General features: G+C 37.7%; 1 protein-coding gene and 2 long non-coding RNA genes across 4 annotated transcripts in view; 2 read left to right on the forward strand and 1 right to left on the reverse strand.

Moving 5' to 3' along the window:
* The window catches only part of slc5a10 (solute carrier family 5 member 10), a 74,069-nt gene continuing 48,942 nt past the window's right edge, over positions 1–25,127 (forward strand). The window contains exons 1-2 of the mRNA XM_028018057.1: positions 1–310; positions 392–463. Coding sequence (XP_027873858.1) covers positions 203–310; positions 392–463 — 180 coding nt within the window. The 5' untranslated portion in view covers positions 1–202. The remainder of the gene's footprint in view (positions 311–391; positions 464–25,127) is intronic.
* LOC114144855 (uncharacterized) lies at positions 9,864–17,666 on the reverse strand. Of its 2 annotated transcripts, none has more exons than XR_003595559.1 (4): positions 17,348–17,666; positions 11,408–11,543; positions 10,888–11,041; positions 9,864–10,809 (listed from the first exon to the last, which is right to left on the reverse strand). It is a non-coding gene; the product is annotated as an uncharacterized LOC114144855 (long non-coding RNA). The 2 variants fall into 2 exon arrangements; XR_003595558.1 differs by lacking the exon at positions 17,348–17,666 and adding an exon at positions 11,795–11,963.
* On the forward strand, positions 18,264–23,582 carry LOC114144856 (uncharacterized). Its single transcript, XR_003595560.1, has 4 exons — positions 18,264–18,558; positions 19,430–19,461; positions 21,353–21,445; positions 22,149–23,582. It is a non-coding gene; the product is annotated as an uncharacterized LOC114144856 (long non-coding RNA).

Genomic DNA, 25,127 nt, shown 5'->3' on the forward strand with positions numbered 1-25,127 from the left:
TTTACGCGAAGGTCAGCTTGCAGCTCAGCCAAGAGGGAGATATTCACCTAATGAAGAGGGAGTTTAAAGGTTCAAAGTTTACATGCTGCTTGTAACTTTTTTAATCTTAATTCTGCATGTGTAAAGCTTGAGCCCAGGAGGTGCACTACGACGCCAAAAGAAAACATTTCTATCATATTTGTAATTGTTGAGACTGCTGAGGATGCCTAATTTCACCATCAACTTCTACGCCCGGTCCCAGTCCTTCAGCATCTCCGATATTATTGTCATCGCAACATATTTTCTCCTGAACCTCGCTGTCGGTATCTGGGTAAGGGTCATTCTTAGTTGATAATGCTCCTATGCTTTGTTAATATCACACACTGTCCACAAAAATTGTTGTTTCTGTCAGTCATCATGCAGAGTGAGCAGAAATACTCTGAGTGGATATTTCCTGGCTGGAAGGGACATGGCCTGGTGGCCGGTGAGTTTGTCTCTGAGATCCTTTTTGATTATTATTTTAAAAAAGATTATTCCTATTTTTAATTTGGGAAAATTGATGCACTTTTACATCAGCATGTTGTCACATATGTGTTCATTGGTAATTTTTGTTCTATTAGTTTGATAAACTGCTTGGATTTTATTTTGGAACATAACTGAGCAACTACTGAACAGTTAACAGTTTTAATTCATCCACAATAGGAGGTTTGTCAGCATCCTGGGTCTTTTTAGGGTCATGCCACAGCAGATTTTAAATTGGCATGCTAAGTTTGAACTTAAGGTTGTGATTTGATGGCCAAAAATCTGCTGAATTCTGCCAAAAACTAGATTTCACCAAAGAGCTCCTCCATGGACACCATTTTTGCCCAGTTTGAGGCTTATTTAAGTCTTGAACACTGACCTTACCTGAGACATGAGATCTGCTGTTGTTCTGTGTCACTTCTTTAATCTGTGGATAATTCTCCTCACTGTGGCTGGGTGAGTCCTGAAGCTCATGGTTCTGATTCTGTGGTGGGGAATTTGTGCAAATGGAAAACAAAAAGAGCTAGGTTGCTCTTTTCTAAATTAAGCAGTCTATCATTACACCTACTAAAGAAAGCTGGACACTACCCCTACAAATTGCTTAATCATACAAAGTTATGTTACAAATCTTATAAACAGCATTGATTTGTCTAGTCATAACTGTCTTGTCTGCATACTAGCTTTATCAAACAGTGACATCAAATGAAGTAACATGATGAAATGATGAAAGAATAAATTTGAATGGGGAGATTCAAACTGTCTTTGCTCTCAAAACCACTACAATTTTAACTTCTATGCTGTAAATGTAAAGCTCAATTCATTCGACTAAGGTTAAAAAAACATCCCACTCCAAAAATGTTTGGGCATAGAACATAACGGGCTTCAATCTGTCTAGTTAATTAGTTATTTATTTACACAATAAAAAACACCAATTCCCAACAGATCCACCAGGAAATAAATGAAATGTGCTGGAGAGTCAGGCAAACTTCAAAGGGCTTATTATAAATCCTACCACAAAAGTATTAACTTAGTTATTAAGTACATAGCATCATTAGTTTTAACATGTAGCCACACTGCCCTGCTCTGGCAGGTCTCCTGTGAAAACCTGTTCCCCCTGTAGAAACCTGTTCCCCCTGTAGAAACCTGTTCCCCCTGTAGAAACCTGTTAACCCTGTGGAAACCTGTTCCCCCTGTAGAAACCTGTTCCCCCTGTGGAAACCTGTTCCCCCTGTAGAAACCTGTTCCCTCTGTGGAAACCTGTTTCCCCTGTAGAAACCTGTTCACCCTGTGAAAACCTGTTCCCCCTGTGGAAACATGTTCCCCCTGTGGAAACCTGTTTCCCCTGTGAAAACCTGTTCCCCTGTAGAAACCTGTTCCCCCTGTGAAAACCTGTTGCCCCTGTAGAAACCTGTTCACCCTGTGAAAACCTGTTCCCCCTGTGAAAACCTGTTTCCCCTGTGAAAACCTGTTCCCCTGTAGAAACCTGTTCCCCCTGTGAAAACCTGTTGCCCCTGTAGAAACCTGTTCCCCCTGTGAATCAGGAGTGTACACTGCAGCCAGAACCGACCATTTTCACGGCGCTTCTTATTGATTTCTCGGTAAAACTCATAATTATGTCAAGGTTGTGACTTTCAGTTTCATCAGCAGCTGTTGTTACAAAAAGCAGTAACAAAATTGTGAAATAAATAAACTAGGTCTTGTGTGGACGTCTTCTTACACAGTTTTGTGTTTTAATCGCCAAGAGAATTGGTCTTTTTCCAACTTTTGTCACTTAAGCCAGACAAATACAAGTAAGTCACCAAACATAGTTTTCCATCACATTTTGTGTACTGTATTTATAATTGTAAGGTCTTGTTTTTTTCTCCGTGTTAATTTAGGTTTTTGTGTTGTTTTCAGTTAATTGAGTTTCCATGTTGTCCTGTCCACCCCTTGGTTGTCCCCAGCTGTCCCTTGTTTCTCCTGATTGTCTCTCTGTGTATTTAAACCCATCTGTGTTCCTTGTTCTTTGTCAGGTCCTTGTCTTGCTGTCTTGTTTGTCCAGATTTCTATTGTTTACCAGTTGCTACCAGTTTTGAGCCTTAGCCTTCTGCTCATGCTGTGCTACCTGGATTTTGGACTTTGGATTTGTATTTTCACCATTAAATCACCATTTAATTTCTACAACCTGGGTCCACTGCGTCTGCCTCACCTTCATAACCACACTTCTTGACAATAATTTTTCATTGCTGATATAATAGGATGGTAGCTGGTTAATAGCAGGACATGAAAAATAGACTTTCTGAAAAGATGAGAGTGGCTTTCTGGAAAATCCCATTCTAAGGTAAAATATTACAGATTGCGGGATAAAAGAAATTTCTAGTTAATTTTTGGTGGCTAAATCATACTAATGTAACGGGTACCAGAGTTCCAGACCCGTCAGCAGCAGATAAAGCTGAAAAACAACATGTAAATGAGCACACGGGAGACGCAGTCTGTGTTACTCCAATTTCTCTCAGCTTATATTTATTGAACAAACCAGCTCATTTAACTGTCAATACAGCCCAATTTATAGCTCAGTAATTTACTGTACATATTAGACATATTCCATCATTGACATAAACATCAACATTCGCTTTCCTTAAACCAGAAATAATCAAATAACATCATATTTTGTCCCAATTCCCTCAGGTAACATGTACCTTCAATTCACTGCACTTTATATGCATATTTAATCACACACAGTGACATATTTCATGGGCATGTATCTTAAAGTTATTGTAAACTGGCATAACTATCTTAGAATTCAAACTACTTTCATTAAGTGAATGCATTACATCACAATTTAACCTTTCACCATTGTTTAGAACACAAATAAACCCTGGAGCCTGATAACCGTATATTACTCTCATATCATGGAATATATATATCCCAACTTCCTTTATAAGCAAGTACACTTCGCTGCAGCAAACAGAAAGGGGCGGGGACGGACCACTGTCAGTCTCATAGTGATGTGTCGGTCGCTAACGATCCGGCTCTAAGAGCCGGCTCTTTGAAGTGAACGATTGGAACCGGCTCCACAATGGGAGTCGTTTTAGGATCCTATTTGGGAGCCGGGTTTTTTTCTACAGTATATTGCTGTCTCTCCGCCTCCCTGTCATTGTGCTTGTGCTCTGCAAGTGCCAGAGCCGATAGTTTTTCCCCACATCGTTTTTTTTTTGTCCTGCGGTGCCTCGCTGTCTCTCCCCCCCTTCTCCTTCTCCTTGCGCGTTTTGCTCTTCTGCCAGCACTACAGCGGAGAGTTTTTTTCCCTCGGTCGGTCCACTGCCCTCATGTCAAGCGTGTGCTCCACACATCTGACCAATCACACATAACACTGAATATTATTTGATATTTGTATTGTGGCACCTTTTCTGTTATGAAGCTGCTTTGATATTTTTTCGTATTGTGGTGGGTGTTTGTATTTATATTTAACTGTTTAATTTATTTTAAGTTATTTTTGTGGAAGTGGTGCTATTTTGTGATAATTTAATTGGTTATAATAAATGGTTTATTTATAAAGCATTTTTATGCGGCATTTTTACTCATCATAAGTGCTTAACAATGTCAATAATGAAACAAAATATTATAAAATTAGGTTTAAGCTATTAATTAATTAATAATGTCAAAAATATATATGGGGAGCCGTGTGGGGCTCTCCACAGTAAGAAGAGCCACTAGAGCCGCATCTCGAAAAGGAGCCGAAAATCCCATCACTACAGTCTCATACTTTATATGGAAATGGGACTATTGCATTCCGGAAATGAAGGGGGCGGTAGTGACACTATTTCCTGTACCAACCGTGTTATAATAATTATAATAATAATAACGTATTTTATTTGACAACGCCTTTTAAAACATCCAAGAACACTTTTAACATTAAAAATACAAATTTAATAGTAACGAAATGGCTACAAAATGTGATATGTCCCTTTTTTATTTTTAAATCTTTATTTAAAATTATATTAGTAACAATCTAAAATAAGCAACAATAAGGAAACATGGAGATGTATTTATCTATCCTTACAGTCCATGTATCGCAAACAAAAGTCATAAAACATAAATCAAATTAATATTTTGGAGACAAATGTACATTACATTAAGAGCACATTTATCCATCCATTAATTGTCATGAATTATCCCTATAGTGGGGTCATGAGGGCTGCTGACCCTGGACAGATCGCCAGTCCATCGCAGATTAAGAAAACAGATATAAACAAATAGTTGCTGGTGCTGAAGTTCAAATAATATATTTTGATGTTGTGAATGGTACTCTTTTTTTTTTTGTATTCAAACAGTCTTTGTTTAGCAAATTTAACTTTGTCTGTAGTGTTCTGTGTCAGTAATGTGTTCAGTGAGCATCGGATGGCACTGAGCTCCCCCAACTTAGACCGCGAAGGTTTTTTTATATATTCTTCTTCCGCGAGTCTGAGCTTTCTTTCTAATATGTTTTGTTGTTCTGCAATTCTTCGTTTTTTGCTGCACGTATATGATATTATTAGTCCTCTACTAAATGCCTTAGCTGTGTCCCAGAGCAAGGAGGGGCTGCTAGCAGAGGGAACATTGATAGCGAGGAATTGTTTGAATTCTGTTCTAAAATACTCCACAAATTTTTCATCCTTTAAAATTAAAGGATTTATCCTCCAGTGATTTGATTGAACCCTAGCATTTTTAAAGGTATAATTTAGATACACTGCAGCATGGTCAGATATAACAATGTGTCCTATTTTGCACGAAGCAACTTGTCTTAAAATAGTTTTAGGGAGAAAAAAATAGTCAATACGTGTGTGGCATTTGTGGGGGTTGGAGTAGAAAGTGTATTCCTTTCCAGCAGGATGGAGTTTTCTCCATGCATCCACAAACCCCGCCTCCTCAAAAACATCAAAAATCTGTTTTGATTTCCCTGAGATGGGAAGGGGGCTAATGGGGATCCTATCAATCAGTGGATTCTTAAGACAATTAAAATCACCTCCTACAATAACATTTTCAAGAGAGAGACCTGCAAGTTTTGTCATTATTTCCGTTAAGAAGTTAATAGGGTGACCCGGTGGAAAATAAACATTCAAAATGGCAAATTCTTCCCCGTTTATCATTGCTCTAACAAGTACGTACCTCCCATTTGCGTCTTTAATACATTCTATGACTTTAAAGGGCACAGATTTTTTAAATACGAATTGCAACTCCTCTACTTTTGTTAGTAAAAGAGGAGAAAAAAAACATGTTCAAAACCGCATTGTTGTAATTTTAAATGTTCGGAGTCGTTTAAATGTGTCTCCTGCAGCAGCGCTATTATCTACGCCTTCCTTCTCAAGGGATAAAAGGACCTTTTTTCTTTTAATTGGTGAATGACTTCCCTTAATGTTCCATGTACATATTCTTAGCATTTATAATCCAGGGTCATAATGCGATCCCACCCAGATAATGACTACATACAAGGACTGCAATGTGCTGAGCTGAACAGGAACCAAACAAAACCAACAGATTAAAACCAAAATAAAACAGAAAAATGCGCATTCCGGGCGCGCTTCCCCCCTAAACCTACGGGGGGCCATCCCTTCCTTAACCAAGCGCGTGTGTTTCATCTCCCTGATGAAGACACACACAGGTAAACAAACCCAAAGGAAAAAGTCCATCACATATCCATCGTTGCCGCGCACCACTAATATCAGCAGAAAGTACAGCTGAGCAGATCAAATTGAAACGAGTCATAATCACAATTACTCACATCCCTTATCCTTATGCGAGAAGAGGGGAACAAAAAGAATCAGAACATGCTTAGAGATCAAATCCCTGACACCGTCCGGTCCAGAGCCTCTACCTCCATGATCCTCCGCTGGCGTTGTTTCAGCCTAAACTGTCCATGAACTCCACTGCCTTATCCGGCGAAGTAAAAATCTTTGTATCCCCATCGCGTACAATCCTCAACCTGGCCGGGTAAAGAAGGGAGTACTGGATGCCTGCCTCCCGCAGCCGTCGCTTTACCGCATCGAATCCTTTCCGCCTGCGCATGGTGTCTGCCGAGAAATCCTGGAAGAACATGATCTTCGAGTTCTGATACATCAGGGGCTGGTCTCCGCTCCCCGCACGCCGCGCAGCTTCAAGACCCTGCTGTTGATCTCGGTAGTTATGAAATCTGATCAGCACCGGTCTTGGTCTCTGTGAAGGCCCGGGCTGTGGAGCCAGTGTGCGGTGAGCCCTCTCGAGCTTGATCCGGCCACTCTTGGTCTCGACTTGTAGAAATTCGGGCAGCCATTTTTCGAAGAATTTTAGGGCTCCAAGGCCAGCCTCTATGCCCTCTTTTAGGCCGAGCACCCGAATGTTCTTTCTCCTGCCTCTGTTTTCAATATCATCGATTCGTTGTGCCATCGTGAGGACCTCCTTCTCCAACTTTTTTATGCGGGCCGTAGCCTGGTCCAGGCCGTCCTCCTGAGCTGCAATCCTGTCCTCCGCATCTGTAGTGCGTCGGACCAGCTCCTTTATCTCCGTAGCCTGGCTCTTAAGCATTTCAGCCAGGATGTCTACTTTCTGGGAGATAACTGATGAAATGTTCCCAGTGATTTCCTCAATAACTTGGCGAAGAGCAGGATCGAGTGTGGTGGTCCCACCAGCCGCTGGCAGCTTAGCAGCTAGCTCCGTGTTAGCCATGTTACCTGTGCTAGCCAGTTGAGACTCTATGTCGCAGGTCTTGTTAATTTTCTTTAGGATTTTGGGCGGCATTGTGCTGGAGTAAGTCGGAAGAGCGTTTATCAGCGTTGTATTACCACATTTAGTTGGAAAGTCGTAGTAAGAGGGTGGTATTCTGCTTAAATATAGAATATATGGTGCGCCGTTCAACGAAGTCAACCACTTCCTACGCCGCCATCTTCCGGAACCTCGTGAATGGTACTCTTAAAATAAATAAGTTAAAATATAAAATATAATAGCCTCTGGCTTATTAAATAAGAACTAGATGGAAAAGAGGTTTGGTCGGTAAAACTTTTAGTCAACAATTTTGGCCAACTTAGTACGTCCATTCACAGTGCACTTTTGTTGTTTATTTGCCAAATATGTTTCTTATTATTCACATTGTGAATATAATTTACAAACAAACCAAAGGACTTCTGAACTTCTAACAAGTGCCATTCAGAAAACTAGAATATTTTTGGTTGCAGGGGACCTGGCTCAGCTATTATCATTGTTTACCATAATGTCTCATTGGAAACTTTTGCTATGGACTCCAGCTCAACCAGTAAACTGATTGGTGTCCCACTATTCCATTTTTATAAATTCCATATCAATTTTATCAATTGCAATCGATTCATAAAATAAAGACCTTAAATATCCAATTGTTGCAAAACCCAAAGTGATTCATTTAAAACTTTAAATGTAGCTTCAACCTGGAAAGACTCACACAGAAAGTACACTGCTCAAAAAAATAAAGGGAACACTCAAATAACACATCCTAGATCTGAATGAAAGAAATATTCTCATTGAATACTTTGTTCTGTACAAAGTTGAATGTGCTGACAACAAAATCACACAAAAATCATCAATGGAAATCAAATTTATTAACCAATGGAGGCCTGGATTTGGAGCCACACACAAAATTAAAGTGAAATAACACTACACGCTGATCCAACTTTAATGTAATGTCCTTAAAACAAGTCAAAATGAGGCTCAGTATTGTGTGTGGCCTCCACGTGCCTGCATGACCTCCCTACAACGCCTGGGCATGCTCCTGATGAGGTGGCGGATGGTCTCCTGAGGGATCTCCTCCCAGACCTGGACTAAAGCATCCACCAACTCCTGGACAGTCTGTGGTGCAACGTGACGTTGGTGGATGGAGCGAGACATGATGTCCCAGATGTGCTCAATCGGATTCAGGTCTGGCGAACGGGCTGGCCAGTCCATAGCTTCAATGCCTTCATCTTGCAGGAACTGCTGACACACTCCAGCCACATGAGGTCTAGCATTGTCCTGCATTAGGAGGATCCCAGGGCCAACCGCACCAGCATATGGTCTCACAAGGGGTCTGAGGATCTCATCTCGGTACCTAATGGCAGTCAGGCTACCTCTGGTGAGCACATGGAGGGCTGTGCAGCCCTCCAAAGAAATGCCACCCCACACCATTACTGACCCACCGCCAAACCGGTCATGCTGAAGGATGTTGCAGGCAGCAGACCGCTCTCCACGGCGTCTCCAGACTCTGTCACGTCTGTCACATGTGCTCAGTGTGAACCTGCTTTCATCTGTGAAGAGCACAAGGCGCCAGTGGCGAATTTGCCAATCCTGGTGTTCTTTGGCAAATGCCAAGCATCCTGCACGGTGTTGGGCTGTGAGCACAACCCCCATCTGTGGACGTCGGGCCCTCATACCATCCTCATGGAGTCGGCTTCTAACCGTTTGTGCAGACACATGCACATTTGTGGCCTGCTGGAGGTCATTTTGCAGGGCTCTGGCAGTGCTCCTCCTGTTCCTTCTTGCACAAAGGCGGAGGTAGCGGTCCTGCTGCTGGGTTTTTGCCCTCCTACGGCCTCCTCCACGTCTCCTGGTGTACTGGCCTGTCTCCTGGTAGCGCCTCCAGCCTCTGGACACTACGCTGACAGACACAGCAAACCTTGCCACAGCTCGCATTGATGTGCCATCCTGGATGAGCTGCACTACCTGAGCCACTTGTGTGGGTTGTGGAGTCCGTCTCATGCTACCACGAGTGTGAAAGCACCACCAACATTCAAAACTGACCAAAACATCAGCCAGACAGCATAGGTACTGAGAAGTGGTCTGTGGTCCCAACTGCAGAACCACTCCTTTATTGAGTGTGTCTTGCTAATTGCCAATAATTTCCACCTGTTGTCTATTCAGGGGGGCAACTGTGGCTCTTTTTGGTAGAGTAGTCGTCTTGCGATCGGAAGGTTGTAGGTTCGATTCCAGCTTCCTCCTGCCACATGCCGATGTGCCTCTGGGCAAGGCACTTAACCCCAAATTGCCTACCGATCTGCGCATCGGTGTTATAAATGTGCGTGTGTTTGTGAGTGCGACTGGGTGAATGTGACTCTAGTGTAAAGCGCTTTGAGTGGTCAAAAATGACTGGAAAAGCGCTATATAAGTTCAGTCCATTTACCATTTACCATTCCATTTGCACAACAGCAGGTGAAATTGATTGTCAATCAGTGTTGCTTCCTAAGTGGACAGTTTGATTTCACAGAAGTTTGATTTACTTGGAGTTATATTGTGTTGTTTAAGTGTTCCCTTTATTGTTTTGAGCAGTGTAGGTTTTAGAAAGTTTATTTGACAAGAAATAATCTTTGGCGCTTGGACCCCAGCAGTAGACACTGTGCTGGTAACTGCCAAAGAGAATGATCTTTTTTCTATATGAAAACCTTTTTGAATAAAGTCACTGGTTACATAAATTAAACCAATGTGTAATTTCTAACTATAACTGTCTTCATCTCAGCTGCTCAGCCAATCACCTGATCATGTGTCTCCATCCCAGCCTAACGGCGCCGGGCTCATCTCTCTTCATAAAGTCAGGATACCTTTAATCTTATGTTTGTATTATGACTTTGTAACCGAACAATATGTTTCTGTATGTGCTACTTTATTACAAAAAACCCAACAGTTGATTCTGTTAAAACATAAACTTAGCTGTATGTCAGGTTTGTAAAGAAAATTTGTATTGATTCCAGTCATTGTTCAAAAAGTATAGGAAACATTGTATTTACACATATGAAATATTGCAAGTTATTAGCTTTGCTTGCATTTAAAATTTTTAAAACAAGGTTATCCTATTGTTAAACAACGCTGTTACAATATATTTACAACTACTTTATTGGTTCTACTCTCTCCAACAAATTACAGCCACAATGTAACTTTGTGTGGAAACGGCACCATTTCTATGAAAACTAAATAATGTAAATCAACTGAGCTACAACAAAAGGAACATTCAAAAATGTAAATAATATTGAAAGAACACATTATGAAAAAGGATGACTGCACAAGTCAAAAGGCAAATATTCTTTAGCAGAAATGATTTAAAATGGCATGTCACAAAAAAAAACTAACAATGTGTGACAACTGAAATGTGTGAAAGATTGTGGAAAGCAACTAATATTCTCCTTGCATTCAGTATTGACAGTCAGTGTAGTGTCCAGGTCGGCCATCACAGTAGTAACCAGGGTACTCTCCTCGTCTTCCATTGCCAGTGAAGCCCACAGTCTTTATATTACCGGTGACAGGAAAAACACGTTACAACCGCAAAAGGAATCCGGTTTTCTGCCTTGAATGTTTTTGAAAATTTGCCCCAGTTGATCTCACCTGTTAATGAAAAATCGATTTCATGTAGTTGAAATCTAATTTCACATGTTTTAGGTGAAAAAAGTCAAAGGTCCTTACCATCCAGCCAAGCAAAGTGAGTCTTCTTCCTGAAAACTGGGTCAGACTCAACGGCTTCAAAGCACTTGCAGGTCAATGCCAAGGTGAGGTAGGCTGAGTCTCCCTGTGCTGGTATCACCTCCTGGAGAACAGCTTCAAGAACATTTAAAGGCATCTGAAAAAAACAAAAAACCAAACAAAATAAAAAATCACATTGCACATTATGATCAGTAAAACAGTAGTTAATAATAGCCATTTCACCAAATACTTTGTTACTCTTACTAGTGTAGTTTATTGCAGTTACTTACTAAAAATATATTGAAGTAGTGCTACTCATCATTAGAGTATCACATCTGGGTACTACACCCAAATATAATGGCTGCTGTTAGTTTATAAAATATATTAGACTTTCCAGAAATTTAACATTGGTGTACAAAACATATTTAAAAAAAGATTAACCTTTAAAAATAAAATAAAAACACTAGAAAACTGATAAGTATGTAAAAAATATTTTATATTTTTCAAGTGTAGTTATACATACCGTTATGTTGAACCATAGCAGTTTGTGCTATGTGGTTCTGTAGCTTGTATTAGCAAAGGGAACAGCAATATTTATTGTTCATGCAATATGGAAGAATCTTCTCTCCGTTCCGAATGTTGCAAATAGATACGTGGATCTGTATAATGAAAATAAAAAATAAAGTTTGAGCATAAAATACATTTCTCAATTGTACATGTTATCTACTTTTCTATTTTTATCTAATGGTGCCCTGCGGGATAATAACTAGCTATGCTACATGCTAAAATTAGCCTTCCCCTGTATGAATTACGAATTTCTCTAGTTTACAGCTGTTAATTGTATTTTCAACCTAATCTAGAAAAGCGTATTGATTTACTATGTGAAAAAATTTTAAGTAGGTAAAAATACCTTTTGTTGACTTTGTGAGGTTTGCATTGTTGATCGTGTGCCGAACATCAGTGGAAGAACCTCTCAGTCTTTCTTCTTCCTTTCCTCTTAACTCCGCGTCTTAAGGTATTTATACTAGTGATTATGAAAATAGCGCCCCCTTCATTTCCGGAATACAATAGTCCCATTTCCAAATAAGGTATGGGACTGATGGAAAGGTCAGTCCCTGTGGTTGGGGGAGGTTTTGGTGTGAAAGGCGGACAATTGAACACAACAAACAAAGAAGGCGGTAGGAGCTGATTTGGTGGATCACATAAGCTGTGCATTGACTGTAGTAGCATGGCTTCTACATCAGGAGGAAATAGTGGAAAGGAAATGAAGTGGATGATATCGAGGTCAGCAAAAATGAAAAGAGCAATCAGAAAGAGGCATGAAAGGGCAAGAAGTTGGTCGGATGAAAGTGAGCCAGGAGCGGAAGGAAGTAAAAGGACAAAAATAAATCAAAGAGTGAGTTCACGGGAACAAGATAACAGTAAATCAGAAGTGGAATACAAAGTTGTGGTGGAATTTCAGCAAGAAAAGGGTTATATTCATCCGATAAAGATAACCAAAGCAATAGAGGAAGAGATAGGGAAAATTAAAATGGCCAGAATCATGAACAACAGAAAAGTGATAATTCAAGCTATCAGTGAGGCACAACAACAGAAGATAATCAAAATGAAAACTTTGATGGGAGAAAGAATTAAATCATATATACCAGGTTATATGGCAAGGTTGAGAGGAGTAATTTCAGGAGTTCCACTTGAAATGACAATGGAGGAGGTGAAGAATGAAATCAAAGGAGGGAAGATAACAAATGCCATCAGGATTAAAAGTAGAAGAGAAGGGGAACTCAAAGATACTATGGCTGTGATAATACAGTTTGAAAACAAAATGTCAGAAAATATTCAGCTAGGATTCATGAACTATAAAGTTAGAGAGTACATCCCGAAACCGCTCAGATGTTTTACCTGTCAAAGAATGGGACACATTGCAAAAGAGTGTAAGGGAAAAATTAGATGTGTAAGATGTGGAGTTCCACATGAATTTGGAAAGTGTGACTAAGATGCTAAAATCAAATGCTGTAACTGTGGAGGTGATCACAGTGCAGCCTATGGTGGATGTATAGTTCAAAGGGAAGCTAAAGAAGCCCAGAAAATCAAGATAACAGAAAAAGTTTCATATGCAGAAGCATTAAAAAGAGTAAAGAAAGATAGTACAAGAGGAATGAGGCTGGGAGAAACAGATCAAAGTTACACTTCTCGGAACAAAAATGAAGAACAGAGACAAATACTAATGCCAACAACAAATACGTATAATACATGTGTGCATAAATGTAAAGTAGAGGAAAATACAATGATCGTGAAAAAAGAAAACTTTGTAGCATTTATATGTCATATATTATTAATGTTACAGTCCAAATGAAGAAGAAAAGTGATAAAATAAAAGCAATAGTAACAGCAGCAGGGAAGTTCCTAGATATGAAAGAAATTCAAGCAGATCAGATTCATACCATTTTGAGTGCCACTGAAATAACAGAAAATGGTCAGGATTAGGATACAAGATATGCATACAAGAAACATGGTTAAATTCAAATTTAGATTTTAAAATTCCTGGATATAACATAGAAAGACAGGATAGAAGTAATGGTAGTGGAGGAGGATGTGCCATCTTAATTAAGGAAGGAATTGCTTATAAGAACAACTCATTAAATAAAAAATTAGAATGTGTTAATATAGAAATATTTAATTTAAGGAAATATGGAAATATTAAAATTATAAATTATTATAATCCATGTAAAAATCTTGATAGTGAAATATTTAAGGAAATAGGGAAAATACATAGAAGAGAAGTTTGGTGTGGAGATTTTAATGCTCACAATAGTCTATGGGGCAGCAAGAAGACAGATCATAATGGTGAAATAGTGGAAGAATTAATGGATGAAAGGTCATTAGTTTGTCTTAATAATGGAAAAGGTACAAGAGTAAATATACATAAAAATACAGTTTCATGTCTGGATATTACATTAATATCAGACTGTCTTGTTAATGCATGTGAATGGGATGTTAATTGGGAGTCTACAATAGGGAGTGATCATTTTCCAGTAAGTACAATAATTGATGACAATATAAATAGACAAGAAGAGTTAACATTAATAAGATGGGGCTTTAATAAAGCTAATTGGTTTAAATTTAAAACAAAATGTGAAGAAACAAGTCATGTAGTAACATTAAAAGGTAATATTGAAGAATGTACAAATCAAATAACAGAACATATCTTAAATGCTGCAAATTATAGTATACCAAAAATAAAAGTGAAAGGTCAGAAGAAAGTAGTTCCTTGGTGGAATAATGAATGTAGTAAAACAATTAAAGATCGTAATAAAGTTTTTAAAATGTTACAGAAAAATTTAACAATTGAAAACCTTATTGATTATAAAAGGAAAAGAGCAAAGGCTCGGAAAACTATAAAGGATGCAAAAAAGAAAACATGGAGAGATTATTGTTCATCAATAGGTTCAGAAATAAATTTAAAGAATGTTTGGTTAATGTTTAGAAAAATGATGGGGAAAAAGAATAATGTTAATATTCCATCCTTAGTTAGAGGACAGGAGGTTTTGGTTTTAAATAAAGATAAGGCAGCGTTGTTAGGTGAGACATTCGCGGCTGTTCATAGTGGTGATCAGTTGACAGATACTCATAGAAGGCAGATGATTCAAAAAATTGGAAATCATAAAAATTCACTAGAAAAATATCAAAAATATATGTCAACATTAGATATGAATATAACCATGAAAGAAATAAAAACAGTATTGAAAGGGACAGGATATTCAGCTCCAGGGGAGGATCAATTATGTTATGCTATGTTTCAACAGATGCCGGAAGTAACACTGAAATTAATATTAAAATTATTTAATAAAATATGGAAAGAAGGATCGATACCAAATAGTTGGAAAAGGGCAATAATATTACCATTTAATAAGCCAGGTAAAGATCCTACCTGTCCAAATAATTACAGACCAATTGCTCTAACTTCTCATTTCAGTAAATGGATGGAGAAAATAATAGTAAATAGACTAGGATACTTTCTTGAGAAGAATAATCTAATTAATGGATATCAATGTGGATTCAGAACAGGAAGATCAACAATGGATGCTCTAACTAGAGTCAGTAATGAAATAGAGAAAGCTTTAAAAATGAAGGAACTAATGATTATAGTATTTTTTGATATAGAAAAAGCGTATGACTCACTATGGAAAGAAGGATTACTTATAAAAATGAAACAGATGGGAATAGGTGGGAGAATGTATAATTGGATAGCAAATTTTCTGCTAGATAGAAAAATAAGAGTAAAAATTGGGAATGATTATTCAAAAGAATTTAATGTTGAAAATGGAATACCTCAAGGTAGTGTAATTAGTCCAATTTTATTTAATATTATGATCAATGATATTTTCTATGATACTGATAAATGTATAAAATCTGCACTATATGCAGATGATGGGGTCATATGGATGAAGGGGAAAAATATTAAATATGTGGTAGGAAATATTAAAAAAGCAATTAGTAAAGTAGAAAAATGGTCTTATGAATGGGGTTTTAAATTATCAGCAAGCAAGTCTTGTTATATGGTTGTCACAAAGAAGAGAAATATTAATATAGAAACAATAACATTATATGGACAAACGTTAGAAAGAGTAACAGAATATAAATATCTAGGTTTATGGTTGGATAGTTCTTATTCATGGAAAACTCATTCAGATAACTTAGAAACCAAGTGTAAAAAAGTTATTAATCTATTAAAGGCTGTGGCTGGAAATAATTGGGGTGCAGATAGACAGTCATTATTAAGCATATACAGGGCTCTCATTAGATCAATAATAGATTATGGCAGTATAATATATGGAGCAGCAGCTAAAACATCATTACAAAAAATAGAAAGATTACAGTGTAGGGCTTTACGTATATGTACAGGAGCAGTAAAAACAACACCTATTAATGCTTTTTTAATTGAAACTGGGGAAACTCCACTGGAAATGAGGAGAATTAAATTAGCTTTAGCATATTGGATGAAAGTTAAAAGTAATAAAGATGATAATGTGAATTCAATTATTTTACAGAATTGTTGGGAATATTTGAAGTTCCAAAGTAATGGATTTGGATGGATGGTTAGGAAATGGATTAAAATGTATAGATTAGAGGACAAGGAAATAGCTCATTTTAATCCAATTAGCGTTATTCCTTCATGGTTAATACCAGAGGTTAATGTAGATTTGAAAATTAATACAATGAAAAATGATTGGAATTTAAATGAAATAGGGATCAAGACTGATATTTATTTAAGAAATACATATAACAATTATCTTAAAATTTATACAGATGGTTCTAAGAATCTAAAAGGATATGTGGGAATAGGAATATATATATCAGAGTTCAAAACATTTATTTCTAAAAGAATATCAGATCAATTGTCAGTTTTTACAGCAGAAATGGTGGCAGTTATACTAAGCTTGCAATGGGTTGAGGAGGTCCGACCAGACAGGGTGGTGGTGTGCACAGATTCCAAAGCAGTAGTAGAAAGTATTAAGGGAGAAGGAAACGATAGAAAAGATTTAGTATTAGAAATTCATCATATTTTATTTAGATTATATAGGGGTGGCATTGATGTTTGGTTTTGTTGGGTGCCAGCACATGAAGGAGTAAAAGGCAATGAAAAGGCAGATAAATTAGCTAAAAGGGCTTTAGACGGGGAAATAACAATTTCAATTCCTTTTGGGAAAGCGGAAGGGAAATCACTTATTAAAAGTAAAGAAATGGAGAAATGGCAAAAAATGTGGAATGAAGATAAGAAAGGAAGAAGATTATATGAAGTACAAAAGTCAGTTCGAATTCGAAGCATTAATGAAAGAAACAGAAGAGAAGAAATAATAATTAGTAGATTAAGAGTAGGTCATACCTACTTAAATGACATGCTTTATACAATAGGGAGGAAAAATAATGATAAATGTGAGAGATGTGGAGAGAAAGAAAATGTAGAACACATATTGATGAACTGTAAGTCATATGAACTCGAAAGGGAAGAATTAAAGAGAATAGTTAGAAATATGGGGCATGAATGGAATCTTAAAGGTATATTAGGAAATGAAGGAAACATAACAGATATTCACAAATTAAGGAAAGCATTGTTTATTTATCTTAAGAATACAAAATTAAAAAATACAATTTAATAGATGTGAAGTAATGCTTCTACACACTCATGTACAGTAGGTGGCGGTATGCACCTTAAAGTTGCTTGTGATCCGCCATAATAAAAAAGAAGAAGAAGGTCCGTCCCCGCCCCTTTCTGTTTGCTGCAGCGAGGTCCTTCTCAGCATCACGGCATGTTAGCTACTTCCTCTAGCCGCTGCTGGCTCCGAAACACAACAAAACTCTTTCAATATCTTTCACCCATTGACGCATTTCCTTAAACATTTCTCGAACAGTACCAAATAATCAAAAAGTACTTTATTAAAACTAACTTGAAGGTGATTCTCACCTGAAAAACAGCATGTAAATGAGCACACGGGAGACGCAGTCTGTGTTACTGAAATTTCTCTCAGCTTATGAGAAACCGCAGAGCAACAGGCAGCTCAGAGTCTCCATGCGCAACCTACTGGTGAAACACCATTACTACACCCATCGTCATTAACCCCATAAACATTTAAAGAAATGCATGCTCCTTTTTTTTCTATTGTGAGCACACACCCGTGGGCATCACACTAACATACATAACAATCATTGAGAATTTCAAAACATTTTTTCTTTATTTGCCAAAGTTATGAGGGGAGAACGAAATATTTTAAATATTCCAAATATTCTCTTGGCGATTAAAAACACAACACAAAATTGTAAAAAGACGTTCATACAAGACCTAGTTTATTTATTTTTACAATTTTATTGCTTTTTTTAACAGCAGCTGCTGGATAAACTGAAAGTCACAACCTTGACATGATTATATGAGTTGTTTTACCGAGAAATCAATCAGAAGCGCCGTGGAAATGAACAGAAGATTCTGTTCCCAGGTGAAAATCTGCGCCCCTGTGTCGGGAGCGAGCATTACAGCCAGGGAGGCGGATCTGACGGATCTGACCACGGCGCTTCTGATCTATTTCTCGGTAAAACAACTCATATAATTATGTCAAGGTTGTAACATTCAGTTTAATCGGCAGCTGTTTAAAAAAAGAAGAAATAACAAAATTGTAAAATAAATAAATAAACGAGGTCTTCTTACCCTGTTTTGTGTTTTTAATCGCCAAGATTAAAAACTACTTTTTATTTTTTCCTACTTTTTCCCCCCTACTTTTGTCACTCAAGCTTGACAAAAAAGTAAGCCACCAAACACAGTTTCCAACACATTGCGTGAATTTATAATACTATCATATCACAATCATTGAGAATTTGTCAGTGTGATACACTCTAAAAAGTGTATTTGGGCTGTAGTTCATGTTATGGACTTATTTACATTAACCTGACTTAATTCTTTTACTTTAGTTATGACAACTTGCTTTCATGAGTTCAATTAACTTAACAGTCACGCATTTTATCTCAAACGAACTTTTTAATTTGAGTCGAAGTGAAACAATTAAGTTTAATGCAGCTTTACGTCTGACGTCATTACGTAAGCTCCGCCCGGGACAGATCCTGCATCTCTGGTACCGACCGCCATTTCTTCTGAGCATTGACTGTCGACGAGATTCAGATAAAACAGTAAGTATGCTGCCCCACCATAACCAAACATTAAATAAACGGTGTAAAAATATTTAAAACTTTTTCTACCTTAAATTTGAAACATTGAACTGTGTTTAACGTCGAAGTGTCATCAGTTATTTGCTCTTAACACATTTGCTAATTGTAATTAGCCGCGCTTTTCGGCGGTTCAAATCTCAACATGTTTTAACATAACTACTCTGAGTCAGACTGAATGTTTATTTTTTATGTGTATTTTTACGCTAAAAAACCTAACTTGAAATTACAGAGGTGGGGGTGTTCTGTGCAAAACTAATTTAATGTGATGCAACTCCACTGTGCTAATCACTGTTAGCTGCAGCCGGTGAAGCCATTTTTTCCAGTTTTCTCATGCTGCTTACTGGCGACATAATATAAAACGCATAATATCCTGACAGCGCTAAGAATCCATCAGGTGTCATTTCTCTTAAAAAAGCAAATTGTGTCTGTAGGAACATTGTGCAGTGTTCTAGCTAGCCGTTGATCCCCAGGAACTGGGCCGGGCTTAGACGCCCTCGGGCTGGGCTGAGGATTTCACAACTTCACTTTCGGAGCTCTGCATTTAGTAGCCTGCCCCACAAACTCCGCCCCGGCTAGATCGCTTCTTGCCCTGTATTATTTCTCTGCAATTTGCAATCTACCACAGCGCACGGACAGTTCACAATATGCATGTTTGATCTCCCTATGGTCGTCCGCGCCCTTGATTTCACCGGCTACAGAAATCGAAATGACAACCGGCATGAACGCCAGGAAAAGAAAGAAGAAAAATTAAGATCAAATGAAAATTTCAGGCATTAGCATTTCTGGCTAGAACACTGTTGTATTAACTTCTTTTACCCACTTCTCTTTCCAGGCCTAGAACCAAGAATCATCAAACCACATAAGGTGAGCCATATTTTCTTCATAAAGGATTTATGTAATATCATCAAGCTTCTAATTTTAGAAAAAAAGTTAAATGCAAAATGAATATGCTATTTTGATAATATGAAATATGTGTGCTCTAAAATGCAAAGTCTTCAGGATTCACACAAGTGGGGAGGTGGCTGGGGAGAGGGAAGCTGCCCTTGCAGTGGAGAACTGATTATAGTCAAATAAGCATTTTTTCCCACCAATATCTAAAGTTACTGTAATTTTTAACACTAAATAGTGGACAGATATAAAATAAGAATAGAAATGACATTTATTGTCCTTCAGTGGGAAATTTCCAGTGCAACAGCAGAAAGTGACAGGCAATTTATTCACACAAACAGACATGCATATATATTTGTGGATATATATGCACACAAAAAATGTAAAATTACAACCTAAAAATACTGTGGAGTCATTAAAAAAAGCTTACTCCCATCCTAAGGAATATGCAACTGAGAAGGGCAATTTAAGAAATGTGTATTTGTGCATTAAAAAAATTCCTTGCAATACTAACAATATGACATTGATTAATATAGAGTGTTTTCAGTATGGTATTAAAAACAGGGAAATAGTTATGGTAACAAATCCATTCTGAATCTATATTTTACCAAGCAGTAAAACAATCATCTAAAGTATTGCATGGGGCTAGGGTTGTCACAGTATTCAAAATTGACTCTTGCCTCCATATTTGTTTCATCTTCCTTGCCTTCAGATTTGGCAACATATAGGTAACAAAGTTCCTCTCTTGTCCTTCTAGTGTTGCACTTAATGTGGAGATGCAAAGACTGCAAGGGGGTGTTTTCCAGAAGATCTGAATTGCTCAAGCACTACAAACTAGACCACAGGCATTATGGACGGGGTTATTCGTATCCATGCTCATATTTAAGTTGTGCATGTAGATTCAAGACCTGGAATGCTTTACTGAGCCATTTATCAAGAAATCATCCAGTCAAACAAACAGTTACCAAAGACTTAACCAGATTCAAATGCCCCATTTGTGATTTTAATCAACTTTCCACTGAGAGAGATTTTTTTCAACATCTCAAGAACAAGGAAACTGTCACGTGTGTGTTTCAGGACTGTGTTTATCAAACAAATATTTACGAGAACTACAAAAGTCATAAATACAGAAAACATTCTGACATTAGCAATACATTTAAGACTGGGATTACTGAAAAAAAACAATTAGACTGTGGTGAAGAATGGTGTGTTAGTTCTGGTACTGATATTTTTGATCAAGACAGTACTGCACAAGCTAATCAAGATCACACATTTAATGAGACTGATTCTGAAAACTTACAGAGAGATATTGAACTTAAACTTGCATCAGTTCTTCTAAAGTTAGAAAGCAGTTTTCTTGTGTCAAATGCAGCTATTGATGAACTATTGCAGGAGTTAAACTATTTAATTGGTTCTTTGTCCCTGCCAGTTACATGCAGAACTGTAACCCAAATACTACATGATCATCTTTGCCAGTTTGACCAGTCAGTTATTGAAAAACTTGCCAGGGCCCTCTGTGAAACAAACCCTGTAAACAAAGCAATAGGAGATAAAGGCTCCCTTTCTAGTGCTTGGAGACGAAAACAATTCTATAAAAGACATTTTAAAGTGGTAGAACCTGAAGAATATATTCTTGATAAAAAATAAAAAAAAGTCATTCTAGTTTCACAAATTGAGATGTGAAGGATAAAATGTGGCAGAGGTGGACTATGAATAATTTTGAAGTGCAGCATTAAAACACAGTGGACTTGTGGGCTGTACATTATGGCATCTGATAGGTCTTTGCTATTGTGAACAGCCCAAATATATTAGTTATGTCATGAATCTCTTCAGATATGAAATATTGATAACGATAACTTTTCTCCAGGTTGAAGACATTGGGATTCGAAGGGAATGTGTTCTGAAAGGGCTCATCACCTTTCTTGGAGAGGATGCAAAAGACCTTATTAAGGAATACTGTGTAGGTTTTTAAAGGTTTAAAGTTGCATCTCATCCCATTCAAGCAAATGGACAAATTCAATGTCAGTTGTTTTTACCTTCTTAAATGATTTATGGACTGGCTTTTCTAAATGTGAACATCTGTTTGAAAAAATGGGGCAGATTTGGTGTCAGAAATGTAAATTTAACATGGCTGTATCCTGCTTAAATCCAGAAATGGTGAATTTGCTGTTCAGCAGAGCACATCAACTTCATTTCTTGTTTACCAATATGCCAAACAAGTTAATAAGAATATGTTTTAGAGTCATGGTATTTTGATACCAGCTCCAAAATATCTGACAAGCAACACAAATATGCATTTTGTATTGAGTTCCACCCTAAGATGACCATTGGCTGGATCAGTATTCTGCTTTGATATAAAATCTAAGAAATTGGTTTTTAAGCTAAAGCCTGTAATATGATGGAACATATATAAAGCTATATACATGCATTATCTTTTCAAAAAAAAAATTAAAAATCACCCTTTGAGTTATTCAATTTGTAAAGCAACTTTGAACTTGGAAAATTTATCAAGGATATTTCAAATGCCATAAACCACTCTTCAATTCACAAGCTGTACATCTTATACTTGGTGCTTGCATTTACAAGGCTTTTATTTTCCAAATTCTGTAGTGAGAGATTAGTTACAGTGTTCAAGTTTTAACATATTGTTTAACTCATTACAGGGCAGCAGCGGAGATGATGCCCAGATGGAACTCAAACAACTCACCATGGCCATGTTTGTGATTCGGAAGGAGGGAGAGGGATTGAAAGAACCCCCAGAAGACATTGGCATCGTCATTGAGGGAGTGGAGGTGTTGCATGACCTGACTTCAGTTGCCTCAGCATGTGCCCTGCTTCTGGGTTTGATATATTCCCTTAACTTGGCTTATCCAAAGGTTCTGCGCTTCACATTTGAAGTGTTCCAAAAAATCTTCATGCAGCTTGAGCAGCACAAGATGTCTCCCAAAGTTCAAAATTTGTTTGGAAGACTTCAGACCTCACAGTAAAGACACTGGCATGTTGTGCAACAGGACAGAAGATCTTCAGTCTTCTTTGTTTGGACAGAAGAGCGCCATGTTTTGGAAGCTTAACACCCCAAGGAACTGCACTTTGTGAACTTCTTTTGGGACATTGTTCATATTAAAGCCACAAGTAATACAGAGTTTACTGGATAACAATTGACTGGTATTTCTGGAGGATGTTTACTGATGAGGTTGTGATGAACATTATCATTTTGGGAGTAGGTCTTTTTTGTTTTTGACATTTCATAAAGTTACATGGTTCATCTCTTTGGTTTTGTGTGGGGAAAAAAATACAAGTTAAGGGGGAAAAATTAAAGTAGGAAAGTAGTAGGCTGCTGCAGTTTGTGGACATTTTCACAGAATTTTCTTTTTGCATTTTTTAAAAAAATTTGAATCAACAGATTTGTTCAGTGTTTTTTGAAGGAGGTTGAATGGATCTAGATCATAATGTTTACTATTCTGTTCTTTTCTGGTGTCAGTTAAATTAACGGACTTGGTTTAAACTAGGCAGCTATTACACCACATCTTTGTTTGAAAACTTGCCTAAATATTTTTTGGGTATTGCTCTTATTTTCAGTGTAAAAATAGTCACTAGTGTCATCATATTTTATGTCAAAAACATGTTCTCAGCAAATGTTATGGTTTAAGAGTGTGGATTTTCTTTTTTAGGAGGACTTGTGTTAAATCTAAAAAAGCAAAATTTTTTCCTGAGGAATACTTGTGGATTCTACAACCTCACACAGGGGTGTCCAAGTCTTGTCCAGGAGAGCTACCATTGTGCAACTTTCAGATGGACCCTATTTCAATACCACCTGAAGCTAATTTCTGAATTTACACAACAGCAGACATTCAGCTCAGCAGAGGCGTTGTAATGAGCAGTTCATTTGATTCAGATGTATTGGAGATGGGATGCATCTGAAAGTTGCAAGATGATGGCTCTCCACAACTGGACTTGGGCACCTCTGATCTAGCAGGTCGCTGAAATGTAATATCCCTTATGAAGTTTCAAAAGATTTGTGTAGCATGTTTAATGCATAATATTTTGTGAAAAACCTGTAAGTTTGTGATGCTTTCACAATAAAATTTAAAATGTTCCATTTGTGTAGATTTATTATTTTAACCGAGTGGAATTTCTGAGTAGCATGAAGGTATTTTACTCCTATTTTAAAAACTAAAATAACATGCTAAAAAAAACTTTTAAAATGATTTAAATGCAAGCTATATTTTAAGTAAAATGTGAGTGATAATTTAATTTGGGGTAGTTTAGTTTTTTAAGTTGGAACAACTTAAAATTTTGAGTTGACTTTCTATAAAATTAAGTAAGATGGATTTAAATTTTTTATTTGGAATAAAGTAAATTAATTGATTAAGACTGACTTAAATTTGTCAAGTTAACCAAACTTAATAAATTAGGTTGGATAAAATTAATTGAATTACTTGTTACCAATTGAAGCAATTCAATTAAGTTGGATCAACTATTTTCTTTTTAGAGTGTATCTTCACATCCAAGAAGTAGAGTCACTCTTAGCAGTTGTCTTTTTTTAGGTTTTTTTAGGTGGGACACTGGACCTGTGCCCTCTAAAATGATGGCAGGCACCCACTTCGGTCCATGACTGTAGTTACGGACGTACACCTCATCGCCGGGAGAAAAACTTCTCCACTTGCTGTGGTTGTCATGATATTCCTTCTGCTTTTCTTGCTTCTTACGCACCTTAGCCTTTATGTCCGGCAGCAGGAGATCCAGCGTAGAACGCAATCTCCGTGACATCAGCAGTTCAGCAGGTGACAAACCTGTGGTACATTGTGGTGTGATTCTGTAGTTAAACAGGAATCTTGCCAACCTTGTTTCCAAAGTGTCCCCATTAGTTTTCTTCAGGCCTTGTTTTAATGTCTGTACAGCCCTTTCAGCCAGGCCATTAGATGCTGGGTGGAAAGGTGCAGATGTAACATGCTGTATTCCATTCCGTTTCAAGAACATTTCAAACTCTTGACTCGTGAAGCATGTGCCGTTGTCTGAAACTATCATCTGGGGTAGACCATGTGTGCTGAAACACTGTCTGAGTTTCTCTATGGTAACTTGACTTGTTGCACTGTTTGTGGGATACACATCAATCCATTTTGAATGTGCATCTACCACCACAAGAAACATCTTGCCCGAGAGAGGACCGGCATAATCTACATGTAATCTACTCCAGGGTGTCTCTGGCCACTCCCAAGGGTGCAGGGGTGCAGCAGCTGGAGCCTTCCTATTTTCCTGACATGTGCGGCAGGATTGTACTTCCTTCTCTATTTCAGCATCCATCCCGGGCCACCACATGTAAGAACGTGCCAAACCTTTCATTCTCGAGATGCCAGGATGTATACAATGTAGTTGTTTTAAAAGGGTAGACCTTCCCTTTTGTGGAACAACCACTCTGGCACCCCACAGTACACATCCATCTTTCACACTCAACTCTAACCTTCTCTGACTGTAGGCCTTGAACTGAGTGTCCACTTTGTATGGCCAACCCTTTAAACACCATGACAGCACTTGTGACAGAATTTGGTCCTTAGCTGTCCATTGTTGTACTTGGGATGTGGTGATGGGTGGATTATCCATCACATCCAGCATGAAGACTTGTCCCGAGTCTTCCTCCTCAT

This window comes from Xiphophorus couchianus, chromosome 5, assembly GCF_001444195.1.
Source record: "Xiphophorus couchianus chromosome 5, X_couchianus-1.0, whole genome shotgun sequence".
NCBI classification, from domain to species: Eukaryota; Metazoa; Chordata; class Actinopteri; order Cyprinodontiformes; family Poeciliidae; genus Xiphophorus; species Xiphophorus couchianus.